Genomic DNA, 17,799 nt, shown 5'->3' on the forward strand with positions numbered 1-17,799 from the left:
GAACCCATTCATTCCTAAAGTTGTTCTTGTCCAGCCTGCAGGCCATAATGCACTTGGCAGAAGGATAAGTAGGCTACTAGGATCTTGCTGGAGACATAAAGACCTTCAATCTGCAGGCCTTCCAAAGCAACAAGTTGACCACTTAGACTCATGACATCCTTTTCCCAATATTACTAGTTTAATTACCATTTGCACCAGTACATCTTATGCTTTATATACATATATCTTTAATTTTTGCTTCTTCAGCTTTTCAAATACATAATATATTATCTCCAAAACACTAAATAAGACAATACAGAAGAGGCTCCTAGTTAGTTATTAATTGGTGCCATGAACTTCCTTGATTTGGGTAACTGATACATAGTTGAAATGACAGGACCTCACAGTGATTTGAGAAAAAAAAAAAAAACACCACAAAAAGCCAACCAGCAGAGTCCATGACTTTGCTAAGAGATTATAGCTACCCACAAATTCAGAGAAGGCAGGGAGTTTAAATACAATGAGACTGCAGGAGTGACTACAAAGGCAGGGGAAGGGCAGCAGGGAGAACACTATGAGAGCCAGGGGATCAGGATTAAATGACTACTTAAAATACATCCAAGAGCAGTCTGGTCCCCACTTCCACAAGTGGAACTGTAGCAGCTTTAGAGCTATTTTCAAGAATTTTGCTTCCCAGAGGGATGGTTTAAGTGGAAACTTTGTCTCCAAAATGTCCTCAGCATAGAAAGAAGACAAAAAGGACAAGACCTTTTCAAGTACAAGGTGCATACAGCTAACTACTCTCTTTTAAAAATCTCACCAGGAAATCTTTGCCCAAAGGGAAAACTTTACTTGCACAGGTATGCTAGGAGAGCATATTCCAGTTACAAGTGTTGCTGCTGGCTGAGTGTTCATAACAAGAAGCCTTCCAGTGAAGTACCAAAACCCTAGTGTTCTAGTAACTCGGTACAGCTGTAGAAGAGTCACTAAGACCACCTTCCCAGCTAGTGTTTTCACTTAGCAGCTAGCACAGAGGGTAGCTAGCATTGTGAAATTTCCAGCCTGCCCATGGGCTTTGCCCAGAGTAATCAGCAGACCTACATCCCAGATCACATTCATAGCTGCTGAAGATGGAATAGTGTCCAGATCAAAGGGACATAGGCACTCTCCCAAAGAAAACAGCAGAGAGTAAGGGCCTTCTACCTCTTTCTAACCTCCTAAACTACACAGGACATAGAGGGGGTTTGGGGTACATTAAAAAAAAAAAGTCCAAGTTACAAAAACCAGTTACATCCCTCAAAAGTTAGCCTCAGGAGAAAATCCACAAGGAGGAACAGAGGTGTGAGAATTTCACTGCCACAGTTCTCAAGATTGGGCCTACAACACATTTCTTGCCCAAATGATAGGTATGAGCTGAAAAGAAGAAGGAGATTGTCCCTTCACCGGAGAATAATCCACTGTCCCACCATAGTTCTTACTGTGACACAGATATGCAATACTTATAACACAGTGCCAAGTCACAACACAAGGCCAGGGCTCAGGACAGTGATGCAGGAACATGAAGTGCTGAGTGATGGGATTACCTGGTTACTATCTAGTGCAAGTAACTACTGAATTATAAAAAACAGGCTTTTTTTTTAAAAAAAAAAAGCTATTTCCAGTTAAACCAGCTCAATAACAATGAGGCCTTTGCATGGGGCAGGAGGGAGAAAGTTTTCTCATTTTCACTCCTTCCTCCAGTGAACCTGCAAGCCAAACAAAGAGCCTCAGGATGGGGAGCCCACCTGAAGCTACAACACAACAGCAGTGGGGCTACTCAAGGAGTTGCATGACTCCTCCCACAAGGGCACAGGAATATCCAACACTACCAAGAATTGCACCAAAGAGAGGAAGAGTAGTGCATGCATGGGGAGTTTTACCCCTTACCACAGATGTAATTAATCAAAGAGGGTTTTGTGCTGAGACAAGACCTATCTCCTTACAGCTTCCATCTACAAGCTGCAGCCAAATGCAGCTGCCCTTAGCACTACAGGCCAAACTGCAGAGACTTGAGCCACTATTCAAAGCAGCCACAAAAAGCAACAGTCTAACCAGAGAAAATTTAAAGGACAAGGAACCCAGAGGCACCTACCCAACCTCCTCCTGTACCCACCTTCTTCAGGATTCTTGCTTTCCCTGTATGGAAAGACAGGCAAAAAGAGCTAAGATGTACCATGTAACGGCCAACTGGGTGGAAGAGATGAAGTTACCTTTCTCCTCCTTGCCCACCTTGTGAAGAGTCATTATGTTCTCTTTAGATTCAGTGGTTTCACTGTGGGGTCAAGAATAGCAAGTTTTGACTGAAGCGAAGATACAGTTTAAAAAGGAAGGATTGTCCCAATTTGGATTGAAGACTAGAGAGGTTTGTGTCCCCTCCAATTCCATTTGGTGCCTCTAGAGCCTCTTGGTCATCAGTTTGTCCCATTCCACTGCGTTGACCATTCAGAACTGGACCCAGTTGGACTGCTGAGGAGCCTGATTGGGAACAGCACTGAAATAAAGAAAGGACAATCAAAGGAGCAGATCCAATAAGACTTCTTAACTTATGGCTCTTTCAGTGCCCATCAGGACACGACATTTCTTGTGCGCATTTCCCTTCACCACAGTTTACCTGGATGCAGTGCTGAAGTCTCCCCAGAGGTCTGTGGTAGCTGATGCTGGTGCCTTAGATGCAGATGCAGGAGCATCTAAGTCTAATAGAATATCTAAGGCAGAGGGGAAAAAAAAGGAGGGGGGGAGGGGGGGTGGAAAAAATCAAGCTAATCAAGAAAAAAACCCACAGGCATTTAAACTATCACCTTACATAAACTGCTGGATGCAGGGGCAGAGAATCTTTGAAGTGACTCCAGCTCTCCCTCCAGAAGCACTTAGACTTTTTAAGGATTTTGTTATAACAACATACCAGCAGATCCTCTTGCTGAATGTGCACTAAGCCTCCAGCTCCTACTACAGGGGTACATCATCTTCAAGAACTATTCAGACTCCACCTAGCATACCAACTGGCAGATTTGTGACATATTACCTCTTCCAGTAGAAATATGGCTCAGACACAGCCCAAACTCAGCAATCATTAACAGCTGCCAAGCAAGCATCACCTTAAAAGTACAAACCCCAGTCTGTACTGATACTGGTGATTGGCCCACCGCAGATGCAAGGACCTTGAACTGGGCCTTACTGAACTTCACACATATATACACACATGTGTGTGCATATATATGCATGTATGAAGTTCAACATTTATATTCTTAGATATTTTATTATTTTATATATTATATAGAATTATACTTATTTTTAAAATAACCCACTATACCCACAATCCCACTATACTTCACACTTCTTCCTTTCTCCCTATTCAAAGCCACTCAAGAAGTGCTTTTCCTGCATCTTTCAACAATAACCACAAGTTTATCTATATTTTTCTGCAGAAAGCAAGTGACTGTGCAGTGCTTTCCTGGATACCTTACACAGCTCTGCCAGTGCCCCTAAAACACATATAAATTCAAAAAAAACCCAACTATTTAAATTTCGTACACTCCCCTCCAGATCATTTTGGTTTTGCCTTTTGCAAGGACAGGATCTCCAACGCTGCCCTCCTTGCAAGGAGAACAAGCAGGTATTATTAAGCAAGCATGGAGATCCTCAGGTCAAAGAGAGCAAAGCCCTCAGGACACATCATGTCTCACAGGGCACTGTTGGCACTAGATTGAACACTAGTTCCCTGAAGCAGGCCTCAGTCCTCTCTATGCACCTACTAGTGTCTGACAGACTGTTTGCTCTCTGTTAATATTTACCTGCACCGCTCCCGTTACTGGATTTCAGCAAGGGTGGTGGTGTGACATGGTTGGCAATGGCTGTGGAAGAAGGGGGGGGTATAGGAGGGACTGCAATTTTGCCTCCTGGTGGGGGTGGCAGCAGGCTTAGGCCCCCTGATCCAGACACACGGGGCTTGGCTGCTCCTCCTTTCTTTGTCATCATGTTCTGTGTAAAGAGAAAGGACAAGTGAGGAATAGTCTCCATTGGCATATCCAGAGAAATAAGTAGGGTGAACTGGGCTTACCCCGATGTTCAGTTTGATGGTCTGCCCTTCCTTAAACCCTAAGTCTAATTTGGGACGTGTGTCAGCTTCCTGGGACTCCTTGGAGATCTCAGTCTCCTGCTTCACCCACCTAAAAAGAAGAGAGGAAGACATAAGACCTTGTGGCAACGGGGAACAAGGCTTCAAAAAAAGTGCATGGTTCCTCTCCCCACCCAGCCAAATAACTACCTTGCCTTGACTAACCAGCTACCTCCTACTCCCAGTGTAATACAGCAAAAAGCTGAGACCACCACAAACCCAAGAGACTAACACTGCACCTATAGCATCACAGGGCCTAAGCTTAAGACTTACAGATCTGACCCTGCATGACTCTCAGCTTGCGTGGCATTTGGCAGCACATTCAGACATCCCTGATGGAGCCAGAGCAGGGCTTCATTACCATCCCAAGGAAGCCTGCAGTAAATGAACATGCACCACCACCCACCATGTTCTACAGACCAGAGGAAAAACAGCATTCCAGAAAAACATAACTCACTTGAAGTGATCCTGCAAAGAGACGTTGAAGTCAAAGGCATCACCACGATCCGTGAAGCCAATGCCTATAAAAGCACTTCGTCCTAGCAAGGAGACAGGAGGAGTCATTGGAGGTGCCCCGCAAATGGGCCCTTCTGTTCATTCACTCCAAAATCCTTCTGCTTCTCCTAAACCATTCTGTGCTACCTCCCTGCGACACACCTGCAGCTGGACACCAGCAGCTCACAGCAGTCCATTGCTCCCAGACTTCAGGACACGTCCTTCTTCCCATGTGGCGCACTCAGAAACAATGTAGGAAACCCTCCTCTGTTAACCTTGCCCTCCCACCCCTCCAGGCACATTATCCAGCCTTTTTAGCACTCCCAACACCATTTCAATCCACTTGGCATACACCCAGCTCCATGAGGCTAAGATTCTCCCACTCCTAGCACTTGGCACATCAATGACCCCTCAACTCACCAGTCCCATCCTGAATTCGAATGACAAAATAGCGGCTGGAATCTGTCACAGTTTCTACTGCAATGCCAGGGTATTGATCTATAGGAGCCTGAGCGAAGAGTTCTCCTGCAAACAAAGAATCAGCTGTTAAAGAGAGCAACCTCTTGCTAAAGAGTGGCCAGGGTTGCCACTCACTACTCCGAGCAAGTTTAGAAGCACAGGCTCAGAAGCAACAATCATAGTCACAATCTTGCCAAGTCACAGCCTTTCCCTTACCGGAAACCTTATCCTCCAGTTTTATGTATGCAGTTTTGCCTTTGGAGGTGACACGAAGCCGCCCTGTCCAGTCCGGATGGTCCAGTTTCCAGTCAGATGCCCTGAAAAGAAAAGCAACTGTTCACAGATGATACATCAACCCCTCCACTTCTGCCCAACCACCTCAGCAGAAGTCTCTGCTCCCAAGCCTTTGACACCTGCAGTCGCCTTATTCCAATTCTCTCCCCAAACAATATATGACATCTCAGATCCTGTCCCTTGCTGCCAGTTGACAGACATGGCTCTGACTGGGTAAAGAGAAATAGATACAGCCCAGAAAACATCAACTCTGTCTTTACCTTTATCACCTAGCAAAAGAAGGGAGACTGAAACCCAGAAATTCACTTAGAACAGTAAACCAAACGGCGACTAATAAGTGCCTTGTGAGCATCAGGAAAAATTAATTTAAAATTAATTAATAGCATGCTGAAAAGCCACTCCATTATTCTACCCTGTTGATGTAAAGTAATATCAAGTACCTCTGAACCTAGAGCAAGCTAGCTTACGCTATGTCATCATACACCCAGCCATCTTGACTAGTTAATCAAACTCTTTGCTACAGACTGTTGTGAAGGAAAAAAAGAAAAGGGGGCAGAGGGGGAAGAGAGAGAGAAAGCAAACCCCAACCTACAGGATTCTACAACTGGAAACAAACACCTGCAACCAGATGTGGCACTCATGATGGCAACAGTTTGCCAAGTTCAGCAAGTACCACTGATACCCATCAGTGCTTCAGAGCACAAGCCTATTTCTCCTGAAAGTCTGTGGGCACAGCTTACAAAGTCACACTCCACCGGTTTTGGCTAAGGAAAGAGAGAAGGCATCTCTAACTCCTGGTCCTGCAGTCTCTTCTTAAGAATCATGCTGAACTCCCGGCTTCCTTTCTGCTACTGCGAGAGCCAACAGACCAAATTCTGCACCCCGCTATACCACATCAGAGCCCCATCCCAGGGAACGGGGCGCACTTGGGGAGAGGGGGAGGTGTCAGCTCTGCCTGCAAGAGCAAGTTACTGACGTGCCCCCACGCGATTACAGAGGAGCCCCCGCTCCTCCACATCACGGACCGAAAGCTCCCGCTTTTCGGCGCGGACCACCTACTAGAGGCGACTCACGCCGCTACGTCCCCCAGATCTGCTGCTGGCGCGGACTAAACCCTAGGCCTGGCCTGCCCGCGGCCTCCCAAGGCCGCGCTGGGGGCGAGGACGCCCCCTTCCCAGGCCCAGCCCCCGGCCGCCCTGCCCGCCGCCGGCTGCTGGTCTGGGCCGGCCCGCACCAAGCCAGGGCGATCCAGGGCGCCGCGCACTCTCACCTGTACCCGCGGTTAGAGGTGCGCGGCGGGATGCGGTAGACGTTGACATCGGGCTTCACGCAGAGGACGGACTCGTACTCCAGCTCAGCTGCCGCCATCTCAGCCGCGAACCCCAACAAGCCGGCGAAGAGCAAGGGGTGGGAGCCTAATAACTGGGGGCGCTTCCGACCGCCATCTTTGATGAGGGCAGACACCGCCTACGGCCGCTGGAGCTGTCGGGTGGAAAGCAAGCAACGTTGAAGGCATAGAGGAAGGCATCTTGGATCCTGGCAGCAAAGCGCGGCGGTGGAGAAGTAGCCATCTTGGAGCCGGTTCTGACACAGCAGAGGGAGCCGGCGCCATCTTGAACCCTGGCAGCTCCCCCACAGAGCCTGGCGCGGCCATGTTTGGTTAGGGCAGAGGGAGTGGTGCCGGGCGCCATGCTGGAAGCGGGCAGAGCCGCGCAGGGCGGGCTGAAGTGCCCCTGGGGAAGCTGACCGGGTTCCCCTCCGCGAGCTGGGGTCAGCTCCGCACCGCGGTGGCAACGAGCAAAAGGCGCCGGTGTCACGCCGAGAGCTGGGAAACCGGAGCTGGGCCGTGCCGAAGGGTGGTGGCGAGTTTTGTGCCGCCACGCAAATACCTGGGGGCGCTCGTGGGTTCCTGTGTGCCCCCGGCGGTGGGCTGGGGCGTCTCGCTGCTCCCCTGCGTGTTTTTCTTTCCTGGAGCCTTGGGTCAAAGCTTGGGTTTTAAGTGAAAATGTATTTTTGCGTGGCCTGTCGTGCTGGAATCAGGAGGCCTTTGGTAAAAGAGCAAACCAAAGAGAAAACACGGTGCAAACCATCACAAGTTTTGCAGCTAGAAGTGATGAAAACGCCTGCTATGTAAAGGTTAATTTCAGGAGGGTGACTTCCCAGAAACGTGGCCAAAATAAGCGTATAGATAGTAGTTTATTTGTCCAATATGGTAAGATAAAGACTAGTAGCATTTAAACGTTTAAACCAGTGAAGAATAGTGTTGGAGTGTACTGCTATGCAGTGGCCTGTGACTGAGTCTCTAAAAGTAGTAAATATTTACTCTGAAAACTGGAAGAAGCAGCATAAGAAAAGTAACAATTACATATCCACAGACCCAGAGGTAGGCATAGCATGAGCTAATTGAGCTAGGAAGTAATTTAAGCTACCCATGGAAGACTGAGGGAGCACAGCTTATTGTTGAGGGTAAAGCAAAAAGTGAATGAACCAGCACTAAGTTACAGAAATTATTTTTTTTCTGGTATGGAATAGAGTTACTTAATGCTGTCAGAGCTGAAACGGTACCTGGGGATTTGTTTCTTGCTGTTTCCAGAGCTAAGTGGAACAGGATGGTAATGAACCTCAATCATAGCAGTCAAACAAGCTGTCCTGTCAGGTCAAACATCCTCTGACAGTTTCCAGTCCAGAAACAAAGAAAGGGAGTCTGTGCTGCTGATTCCATAGATCTGGTAAGTGAAGCTATTTTGAAGTCAAGGACAGGAGTAGCCTTGGGTTATTAAGCCTAGCGAAGGAGGATACTTGTAATTTAACTAACATGTAACTAACATTTAACTAAATGTAACTGGCCTAGTTTTCCCCAGAAATTATGTTGACAGCTGTATGAGTAGATACAGATGAAAGACGCATGACTGGTGTGAGCTAAGTACCTGAACAGATATGGAGTGATGCAAATGTGCAGCTTCCTTTTCCCCTTCCCCTGCAGCAGGAGGGAGGGGCTGGCATGCTCTGCGCTTGATGTCCCAGGGAGCAGGGGCCCACACTCTGCTGTGTGGGTGCCCTGCCAGGCTGCACGCTGGAGCAGACAGATACCTGCCTGGGAAGAGAGATTTGAACCCTTTTGTGCAGCCTGCACAGAACTAGTAAGAATACACAGCATTGATACTTAATGCAGCTATGTGCCACAGGGTAAAAGACTCTGCACCCCTGCCTACAACATGCCAGTGTTACATTGCTTGCCAGACTGCCAGAGTTAAGGCAAAGAGGCTAATGAGAGGCAAACCTTGGAGAAGAACAGAGCTGCCTAAAGAAAGACTATGAAAGAGTACAGAATTACACTTTCATAGTACACTAGCCTAGCCATCTGTAGTGTAAGGGCTTTGTGAGCCAGCAGTTTGATGCACATTTATTAGCAATATTTCATAGACTTCACTTCTATAGATTAATTTAACTGATTTTTTTTAAAAGTTTTTTTGTACTTTTGGTTACTCCTATCAACCCTGGAGCCACAAATCTAATTGCGCAGTATGAAAAAGCGTATTTTTTTTGTTTTCAAACTTCTGCCTCATCATTTCATTTGATACCTCCTAGTTCTTGTGCTATAAGAATTAATGTGTCACCTTGTCCATGTGTCTCTCATACTGCCACTTAGATGTCTCTTTCCCAAGGTGAAGCATTCAAGCCTATTTAGCTTGTCCACCAAAAGAAGCCATTCTGAGCCATGGCTGTCTAGCCATCACTTACTGTATTATTTCTGATTCTGTAATTGTTTTTAAGATCAAGGACCACCACAGCATGCAGTATTCAGGAAGCAACTAAATACTTCCCGCCATATTTACCTTTTGAATAGCATTGTGTGTTGACGTGAGTTTTCATAGAACTTCCTGCAGTGACTGCTGAGTTTTTTCTTTGAATAGTACTAACTTACCTAGAGTACATCACTCTGTATATGTAGTTATGGTTGCTTTCCCAAATTCCATAATTCACAACTAGCAATATTAAATTTTGCCTGCCTCTATATTGTGCTGTCATTCAGTGTGCCACAATCCTCCTACAGTTCTAGAAGGAGAGCATCTAAGACAAGAGAGTGGCAAAGGGCCAACTTTTATGAGGCATATGAGGAAAGATGCACAAGTGGCACCAGGACACCAGGAATACATCTCCCATTCAGCTCCATTGAGACTTAACCAGCAGACAACGTAACATTCTTTTTCAAACAAGCATCTCTGGATGAAGAAAATACAAAGCACTGCCAATAATAGCTAACATTTTTAGGGTGTTTTTTTTAAAGGATTAGGCAATGAGGTTGAAATATTGAAGGAGAACATATTTAAAATCAGACTATGAAAGCAATGGAGGATCCATATTCTTCCCACACAGAAATCTACAATGAATGAACAGAACGCCATAATGTTCAATCATATGAGGTGTGCAAATGAAAAGGGCTACACAGGTAGAGTAAAATACACAGTTTATGCCAATCCTGATAATAAACAATGCAGAAGAATCATTTGGGGTTTTGCTTTGCTTTTTGCTTTGCTTATTTAAGGAAAAAAAAGGGGCATTGTTCAGAAATGTACTTAATGGATAGAGCAATGTTTGGAATTTTCCTTCTCTGTGCAGAAGGTACAGGGGAAACCAGTCTCACAAAATTACTCATTAGATAACTTAAAGGATAATCCCAAGACAAACATTTTTACAAAACAATCCAAATACTATTTCAAATGGTGTTTCCTTCACTGAACATGCCCTGACAAAATATCTGACCTGAACACTCACCCAGTACTGAAAACCTGTTATTGCGAAGAGCTACTTTTTAATTATGTATGATCTATGTATCTACCAGTTGTGCCATGCTTTGTTCCCTGCTTGGTGTCCAAAGGCAGTGCTTACTTGAGCTTATTCAGCAATGTACAAAAATGTCTTGGGGACATTCAGTGGATTTTTTAAAGAGGAGAGTTTGAGGAATACTAGTGCAGGGCAACCCTGCAGATGATTAGTGTCATTGGAGAGTCCCTGTGAAACTAAACACGCAGTTGTGATGATGAAAACAAGGGCACAGCAAAGACTGGCCACCAGACCACTGCAGTATGCTTCCTGGAGGAACAGTTGTGGTGGTTATGGATAAGCTTTATAGAGAGGCTTTTGGACAAGTTTTTTAGGAAGATGGGTTTGCCATATACACAAGGAACATTCAGGGTCTGTGAACGATCATAGCTGTCTAGTCACTCCACCTGCAGAGAAACAAATGGGAGATCTGAGAGAGCCTGCAAAGCTTTGTAGAACTACAGAAGAAGTAGTAGAAATAAGCCATACAAGTGGAATTCTTAGTTCTTACCAAAGTGTTTTGGAGACAACCTGCATAGTCTCGCAGGAGGGAGGCTTTTGTAAATGTACTGATCACATTTTCAGAATTGTATATGTGTGTAACTATTTAGTAACTGATAGACTGGCATAGTTTTGTAATAACAAACCTGAAATGGCAATACAAATGGTAACTTGCATTAAGGTATTAGCCACTTTGTTGTGGTGGCCAGCTGAGTCTATACATCAAGATAAACTTCAATATGAACATCCTCATAGACAAGCTGATGGAGTATGGGCTAGATAAGTGGACAGTGAGGTGGATTGACTAGTGGCTGACCTGCTGGGCTCAGAGGGTGGTGATCAGAAGAAGGAGGTCCAGCTGGAGACCAGTCACTAGTGGTGTCCAGCTGTGGCTGACACTGGTTCCGGTACTGTTTAACACTTCATTAATGACCTAGATGATGAAGCAATGTGTACCCTCAGCAAATTTGCAGATGATACAAAACTGGAAGGATTGGCTGATGCACCAGGTGTCTGTGCTACCACTCAGAGGAACTTGGACATGCTGGAAAATTTGTCAGACACGAACCTCATGGAGGTCAACAAGAAGTGCAAGGTCTTGCACCTGGGGAGGAACAACCCCATGCACTAATACATGCTGGGGGTTAACCACCTGGAAAGCAGCTTTGCAGAGAATGATGATGTTGTGGTCCTAGTGTACAACAAGCTGACCATAAGCCAGCAATGTGCCTGCACAGCAAAGGCTGCCAATAGCTCTCAGGGCTAGATTAGGAGGATGTTGCCAGCAGGTCAAGGGAGGTGATCTTTCCCCTCTACTCAGCACTGGTGAGGCCACATCTAGAGTGCTTGGTCCAGTTCTTGGCTCCCCAGTACTAAAGAGATATGGACATAGTGGAGTGGAACTTGTGGAGAGCCACTGAGGTAATTAAGGGACTGGTACACCTGTCATGCAAGGATAGGCTGAGAGAGCTGGGGCTGTTCAGCGTGGAGAAGAGAAGGCTCAGGGGATCTTATCATCTAGCTGATGGGAGTGTTTAATGGCAATGGAGCCAGACTCTTCTCGGTGGTGCCTGGTGACAGGACAAGAGGCAATGGGCACACACTGAAACAAAGGAAGTTCCGTTTGAGCACAATAAAACAGGTTTTTACTGTGAGGGTAGTTGAACACCGGAACTGGTTGCCTGGAGAGTTTGTGGAGTTTCCTTCTGTGGAGATACTCAAACCTGACTGGACACAGTCCTGTGTAATCTTCTCTAGCTAACCCTGTTCTGAGCAGTGCTGTTGGGCTAGACAGTGTCCAGACAGTCTTCCAACTTCAACTATCCAGTGACTCAGTGAATTAGAGCCTTTCTAAGCTGTTAATCTCAGTCTGTTTTCATGAGGGGAAGGGAGAGATCCAGAAAAGAAGAAAAGAATGTAGTGTGGTGATTTGGGATTACCATCAAAGCTGCAAGCTGAAGTGCTGGTCTGCTCTATGTAACCATTTTATGAAAGTTACAAAATGTCTTTTTCCTCCTTGCACCATCCCCTTTGAGTGTCTACGTCATTAGGCCCTTTATGCTAAGGTGCAAAACACTTCACTAGTCAAACTACTTAAAAGGTTCATTGATCTGGAAACCTATACAGAGAGGCACCACATCATCTCATCACTGTCCAGGGTGAGGTGGCTGGACTAAAGATAAAGTGCTTGCTGTGTCAAGGTTGGCTGCATGGGAGAGGTTTTAACTGGGAGGATCAGAGCTGGCCAACTGGTGGAGAAGGACCTTCTTGCAAAGCGGAGTTAGCCTAGAGCTAGTGAGTCATATGTTGGTGAAAAGGCTGCGCTTCCCTTGGCCAACTGGAGCCAATTGGAGTACCCTCCTATCAACGCTTTCTGTCTGGGTCCCCCAGGAAAGATGGCAGCTGAGAAAATGATGCAGCTAGAGGACTTTTCCTGTCAGGCTGCTGACAGCCTGTCCATCTCTGGGGGTACAGCCCAGCCCTGGCCTGCCTTCCTGTTTCTGGTTTCATGGGGTTTGTGTTAGAAGCTGCATTTGTGTGTTTCACAGAGACATACTCAAGAGCAGAACTCTGCTCCATCCTAGTTCATTTTCCAGGCCACAACCAAAATCTGAGGCTGATTCTTGTATGACTGGGCTTTGTAATTTCTGCTAGCAGTCTTGATTTCCCAAACTGGGAGGGGTGAGCAGGAACCCTGTTGTTGCACATTTGAAGTTACTTGCCCTAGATGTCTTTTCTTTTTATAGCCTTGCCATGTTTTATGCTACCAGCATTTCAGTTAACCACTTCCACCTTTTCATCAGTCAAGTTCCTTCTTTAAAAAAGTAGAAACCCAACAACAAGACTTTAGATACCCTGAAAAGTAAAAAAGCAGATTAAAATCCCTTTGCCATGACCAATTATGGTTTGTTGAATACAATGTTCTGTATTTGGTTAACTAAGCTGTCTCAAGCTGGGACAGAAGCTGATCTGGATTTATAAGAATCCCAGAAATGGGATTAGCTAGGTGAATGTGCTGATCTGATAAAAGCAGCCACCTGGAAGTGGCTACAATACAACAGATCAGACACCTGATGATGACATGGCAGGGTTTGGAATTATGAATTACATCAAGAAAAGGTTGGCATTATGCCAACAGGCAGGATGTCTGATTCAGCTGTCTTATGGAAACTAAAGTAAAATATACGCTTGTGCTTATCATTCCTTTACTTTCTATTATTCTTTGACTCAGGGCACTATTTTATTTTGATGGTGTTCAGCTTCTTCTGGTTTGACTGTATCTATTTTACCCGCAGATCATATCTAAAACTTCAAATATGAATCGTTTTAAGCCTTTCTGCCAGGGTGAAAGAACATACGTAGCACACAGATGCATGTACAGGAAAAAGCAGTTCCTAAAATGTCATGTGAGTTTCCTTTTTCAGTCAAGCCAGAGGCAGGACTCATGGTACTTGCTCACTGACACACTGAAATATCTGCTTCACTCGGGTAGGTATAATAAGCTGCAGAATTCTGTTTTCCTCTTCAACTTGCAATTTCTTATTCTTCACTCCTGAAAACCTCTCTCTCCCAGCTCCCCCTTCCATCTTCATAACCGCATAGCAGCCCTTCTAGCACTCTTAAAAAAATAGCGTGGGCAGTATCTTTATTGATTCATCCCTCAGTTTGCTTTGGTGTAGGATTTGTATTACTGTCTCTACAGCAGTATTCCTTGATTTCCTGTCCTCTTCATACTGTCTTCTGTAGCTATATGGGGAGGCAGCAAGATTCAGCTCTTGCAGCACTGTTCTCCAGTTGCCCCTGTAAAAGTTGCTTCTGCATATATCAGCAGAACCATGGGAAATGGAACAAACTTGTTAGAATTTTAAGTCCCCAGCTGCCTTTCAGTGACATCTTTCATGGCTTTCCTTGCAGGTCACCTTCGCCTAAAAGCCTCTTAGCAATTGTTACCAAAAAGTGGTAAATTATAATGTTTGTTACAACTGTTTATCTCAGTTTCTTTGTGGTGAAGTGGTTCTAACACTTATGCATTGCTCCACATTTAGACTGTATGTTATGCAAGGAAGAGATTAATGATTTGGAATTTTTAAAATAAAATTGATATTTAGTCCTGCAGATAACAGTCCCTGATGGACATTTAAGTACTGGCATAACAGAGGTTAAAATAGAATCAGTCTGGATTGCCTCATTCATGTCTCCTCAGTTGCTTCTGCAGGCTGTATTCAGCTCTTACCTATGCAGTTGCCTTGCAACTGGTAATGCTTTTAGGGACCCTTCAGCAACACAACTGCCTTCATTGATTCAGCAAGAGTTTAGCGAACAGGGATTTTATAAACAGTTCTATTAATGCCTAAAGGATGACAGTCAGGCTCTTCTTCTGAGTTCTGTCTTGACTTTGCTAGATTTCCTTTACTTTCCTTTTTAAATTTACTAATAACTAAATCCAAGAATAATTGAGCAATTAAAATTTTCCCACTACTATTCTCACAGTTTGAAAATGTCACTTAAGGTTTCTGTGGCTCAGCTTCATTGTCTTGCAATAAGACACCTTTTTATATCTAAAATGGCTCAAGAACATTGCTGCTATTATGCTGTATTTTAATTTTTCTTTCTACAACTAACGCTCTGTCTGTTCTTAAACCATTTATTTCTTGCCTTTCTCCTCATCAAGACTAGCTTTCTAAGGAACCAGCAGAGAGCTCGGAACAAAAGCAGGGAAAAGGAAATGCTTAGTCAGACTTCCCTAAAACTACCTCTTAGCAAACAGACTTGCTGTTGTGTCTCTTCTATTTATAATGCCCAGAAAGTGGAACAGGGTTATTTCATTAAGACAAGCATTGTTTTCTCAAGCTAAACCTATTTCACTGCTTATGCCAGAAGAAATAACTTGTTTTAAAGGGAAAAGGAACTAAAATGCTGACTTACCTTTCTGAAGAAAGGAAATGTATACAAAGCTGGAAGTCAATCAGGAAAGACACCTGGTGACAGTGTGGGCATATAAGTAGAGAGCTCCACTTTAGAGTGGAGACTAAAAAGAACCAGACTAAAATCAAAGGGAATGGCAGTTAGGAGAACATAAGTGTATGCAAACCCCCCCTGTTTGGACAGTGGGGCTTATGTAGCTTAGCCACCATGAGAATGAGGAAGGTGTATAATGGTCAGATTAGTAAGCTTTTAGCACAAACTTGTATAGACTGATGCCTCTGTACCCTGACAGCTCTGTGCTGTCACCTGATTCAGAGATGCTTCAGTAGAGATAGAGAAGAATTTGGGGAGGAGGGTGTGAATTGCCTAATAACATGCTTTCTGTTTTATAGATACAGAATGCCTGGACTTCTGGGTAATAGCAGTTCACATGAACAGGCTGCTGTATATTATGCATCAGAATCCATTGTCTCCATTGCTATCTTTATCATCGTTTTCATCATAGGTATCCTAGGCAATGGACTGGTGATCTGGGTAGCTGGTCTGAAAATGAAAAGGTCTGTGAACACTGTCTGGTTCCTAAACCTTGCTGTGGCTGACTTCATGTGCTGCTTGTCCTTGCCATTTTCTGTTGTTCACCTGGCCCTCCATGAACACTGGCCATATGGTTGGTTCCTCTGCAAAGTCATTCCATCAGTCATAATCTTCACCATGTTTGCTAGTGTCTTCCTACTCGTGGCCATCAGCGTTGACCGGTGCCTCCTTGTGATGAAACCTGTCTGGTGTCAAAATCATCGAACAGTGAAATTCATATCACTAATATGCAGTGGTATTTGGATCCTGGCCTTCATTTTCTGCTGTCCTGTCTTTCACTACCGTGACACTAGCACTCATGACGGCAATATTGAGTGTGGGTACAATTTTGGAGATGACGAAGATTATATGGATGATTCTGTAAATGAGTTACTGGAAGAATACTCACCTTTAGCCTACAGTGGTAATGACTCATGGGGAAATTTCCATGAAACTGATTATCCTGTATCCCTTGCCTCAATGGTAATAAACATTACTAGGTCTGTCTTTGGCTTTGTACTCCCCTTTGGCATAATGGCAGTTTGCTATGCCCTTATTGCTTTCAGAACACATGCGAATCAGTTTCACAAGCCACACAACAGGATGCTGCGAACAATTGTGCTTGTGGTAGCTGCGTTCTTCATCTGCTGGGCTCCATACCACGTAATTGGGATTCTGTCCCTTGCACCTACTCTTGGGACAGGACTAAGGGAGTCATTGATCCTCTGGGATCACCTCTCTACAGCACTTGCATATGCCAACAGCTGCATCAACCCCCTGCTCTATGTTTTTGTGGGACGGGACTTCAGGGCAAAGGCACGGCAATCAGTGCAAGGAATTTTGGAAGGTGTCTTTACTGAGGAACTAACGCGTCTGATCCCTTACTCCCTTGACAGAAGCAAGGCTTCAACAGACAAGGACGTCAGCAGCGCAGTGTAGTTCAGGACTTCAATCACCACTGTAAAAAGGGCGAGCTATGGCCCCACACATCAATCACTGTCCACTTAACAGCTTTTTTTGCTCCAACACATTTGATTAATCTGCAGATCCACACACAGGTCACTGAGGTGATTCAGATCAGAACAGCTAACCCCCTTTATATCCTGCTCCAGAGAGGTGGGACTTCAGAAGTACCAAGAGTAATAATCTGAGGGAGGGCTCTGGTGAAGCAGAAGACACAGAGTACTTTTAACCTTTAAAGAAGAAAGCAGGCTTGCAGAATGATTTGTGGTAGGATGATGTAGTTTAACCGCTGAATTGCTAGATGAGAATGTCATTAGAGTTATTTGCATGTCTATGTTCTACGTCTCCGATAAACTGCAGATGAAGCTAACTTTGATGTCTCTCCTTGGAATCTGTCATCCCATCTTTCCTCTCCTTTGACTACACATGGGGGCTGAGGGGTTTTTTTTCCCCTGAAGATTTCTCTAGAGGGTAGCGCTACGTTTTCTTACAACAGTACATTAGAACAGCACTTGCCCCAGTCAGCTGCATTGAACTGACTTTCATGCCCTGGTAGATGCCCAAGATCTTTCTTTGTTCTGGCAAATACATCACTGTACAGTAGTACTGGTCTAATCCACGTGCTGTAGCTATGTTCATTAGCATGCACTCACTCACCCTGTCCCCAACACTCCCTCCAGCACCAGAGTCCCAAATCTTCCTTTTAGGAAGTAGACCAAGATTATTCAAATATATCTATTGTATTTTAAGATGGCACACGAGCAGAATTTGAGCAACTGCAGTCATTGATGAACCAGATTTGGTGGCTGATAGTCCAGCAGCCATTTGGTAAAACCTTGGCATTGAGAAATAACCCCTAGTTTGACCCCTAGAAGATGGGAATTAGCCTGTTGCAGCACAGTCATGTCCTGCTCTTTAAGAGAAATGTGCTTCTCATGTCCTCCAGGTGGATAAAAGATAAAAATTTCATCCAGTCAGGCCACTTGGGGGTTTCTCCAGCTTGAATGTTCCCTGCTCTTGAAAAGTATTTGTGTGTTTACAAGGTACTCTAAGGAAGTCGTTTAAAAATCTGCTTTTTGTGTTAGTCCTTCCTTGAAGGAGTAAGGTCAACAAATGGTATGACAAACAGCCAC

At 44.8% G+C, this 17,799-nt stretch overlaps 2 protein-coding genes across 6 annotated transcripts; one reads left to right on the top strand and one right to left on the bottom strand.

Moving 5' to 3' along the window:
* Positions 1 to 156: 156 nt before the first annotated feature.
* On the bottom strand, positions 157 to 6,784 carry NECAP1 (NECAP endocytosis associated 1). The gene is made up of 8 exons (XM_075110385.1): positions 6,651 to 6,784; positions 5,303 to 5,403; positions 5,048 to 5,152; positions 4,590 to 4,671; positions 4,076 to 4,184; positions 3,810 to 3,996; positions 2,630 to 2,723; positions 157 to 2,509 (listed from the first exon to the last, which is right to left on the bottom strand). Exons 1-8 carry the CDS (start codon positions 6,746 to 6,748, stop codon positions 2,461 to 2,463), a joined length of 825 nt encoding a protein of 274 aa, XP_074966486.1. The 5' UTR covers positions 6,749 to 6,784; the 3' UTR covers positions 157 to 2,460.
* A 300-nt stretch (positions 6,785 to 7,084) lies between these two features.
* On the top strand, positions 7,085 to 17,071 carry C3AR1 (complement C3a receptor 1). 5 transcript variants are annotated; one of them, XM_075110357.1, is made up of 3 exons: positions 7,085 to 9,804; positions 13,501 to 13,693; positions 15,636 to 17,071. In XM_075110357.1, exons 2-3 carry the CDS (start codon positions 13,522 to 13,524, stop codon positions 16,640 to 16,642), a joined length of 1,179 nt encoding a protein of 392 aa, XP_074966458.1. In that variant the 5' UTR covers positions 7,085 to 9,804; positions 13,501 to 13,521; the 3' UTR covers positions 16,643 to 17,071. The 5 variants fall into 5 exon arrangements, with proteins under 5 accessions (XP_074966458.1, XP_074966447.1, XP_074966467.1 ...); XM_075110346.1 differs by having other exon boundaries at positions 7,085 to 8,109; positions 9,435 to 13,693; XM_075110366.1 differs by having other exon boundaries at positions 7,085 to 8,109; positions 9,758 to 13,693.
* The last annotated feature ends 728 nt before the right edge of the window (positions 17,072 to 17,799 follow it).

The sequence above is a fragment of the Phalacrocorax aristotelis genome, chromosome 1 (genome assembly GCF_949628215.1).
Source record: "Phalacrocorax aristotelis chromosome 1, bGulAri2.1, whole genome shotgun sequence".
Classification (NCBI taxonomy): Eukaryota; Metazoa; Chordata; class Aves; order Suliformes; family Phalacrocoracidae; genus Phalacrocorax; species Phalacrocorax aristotelis.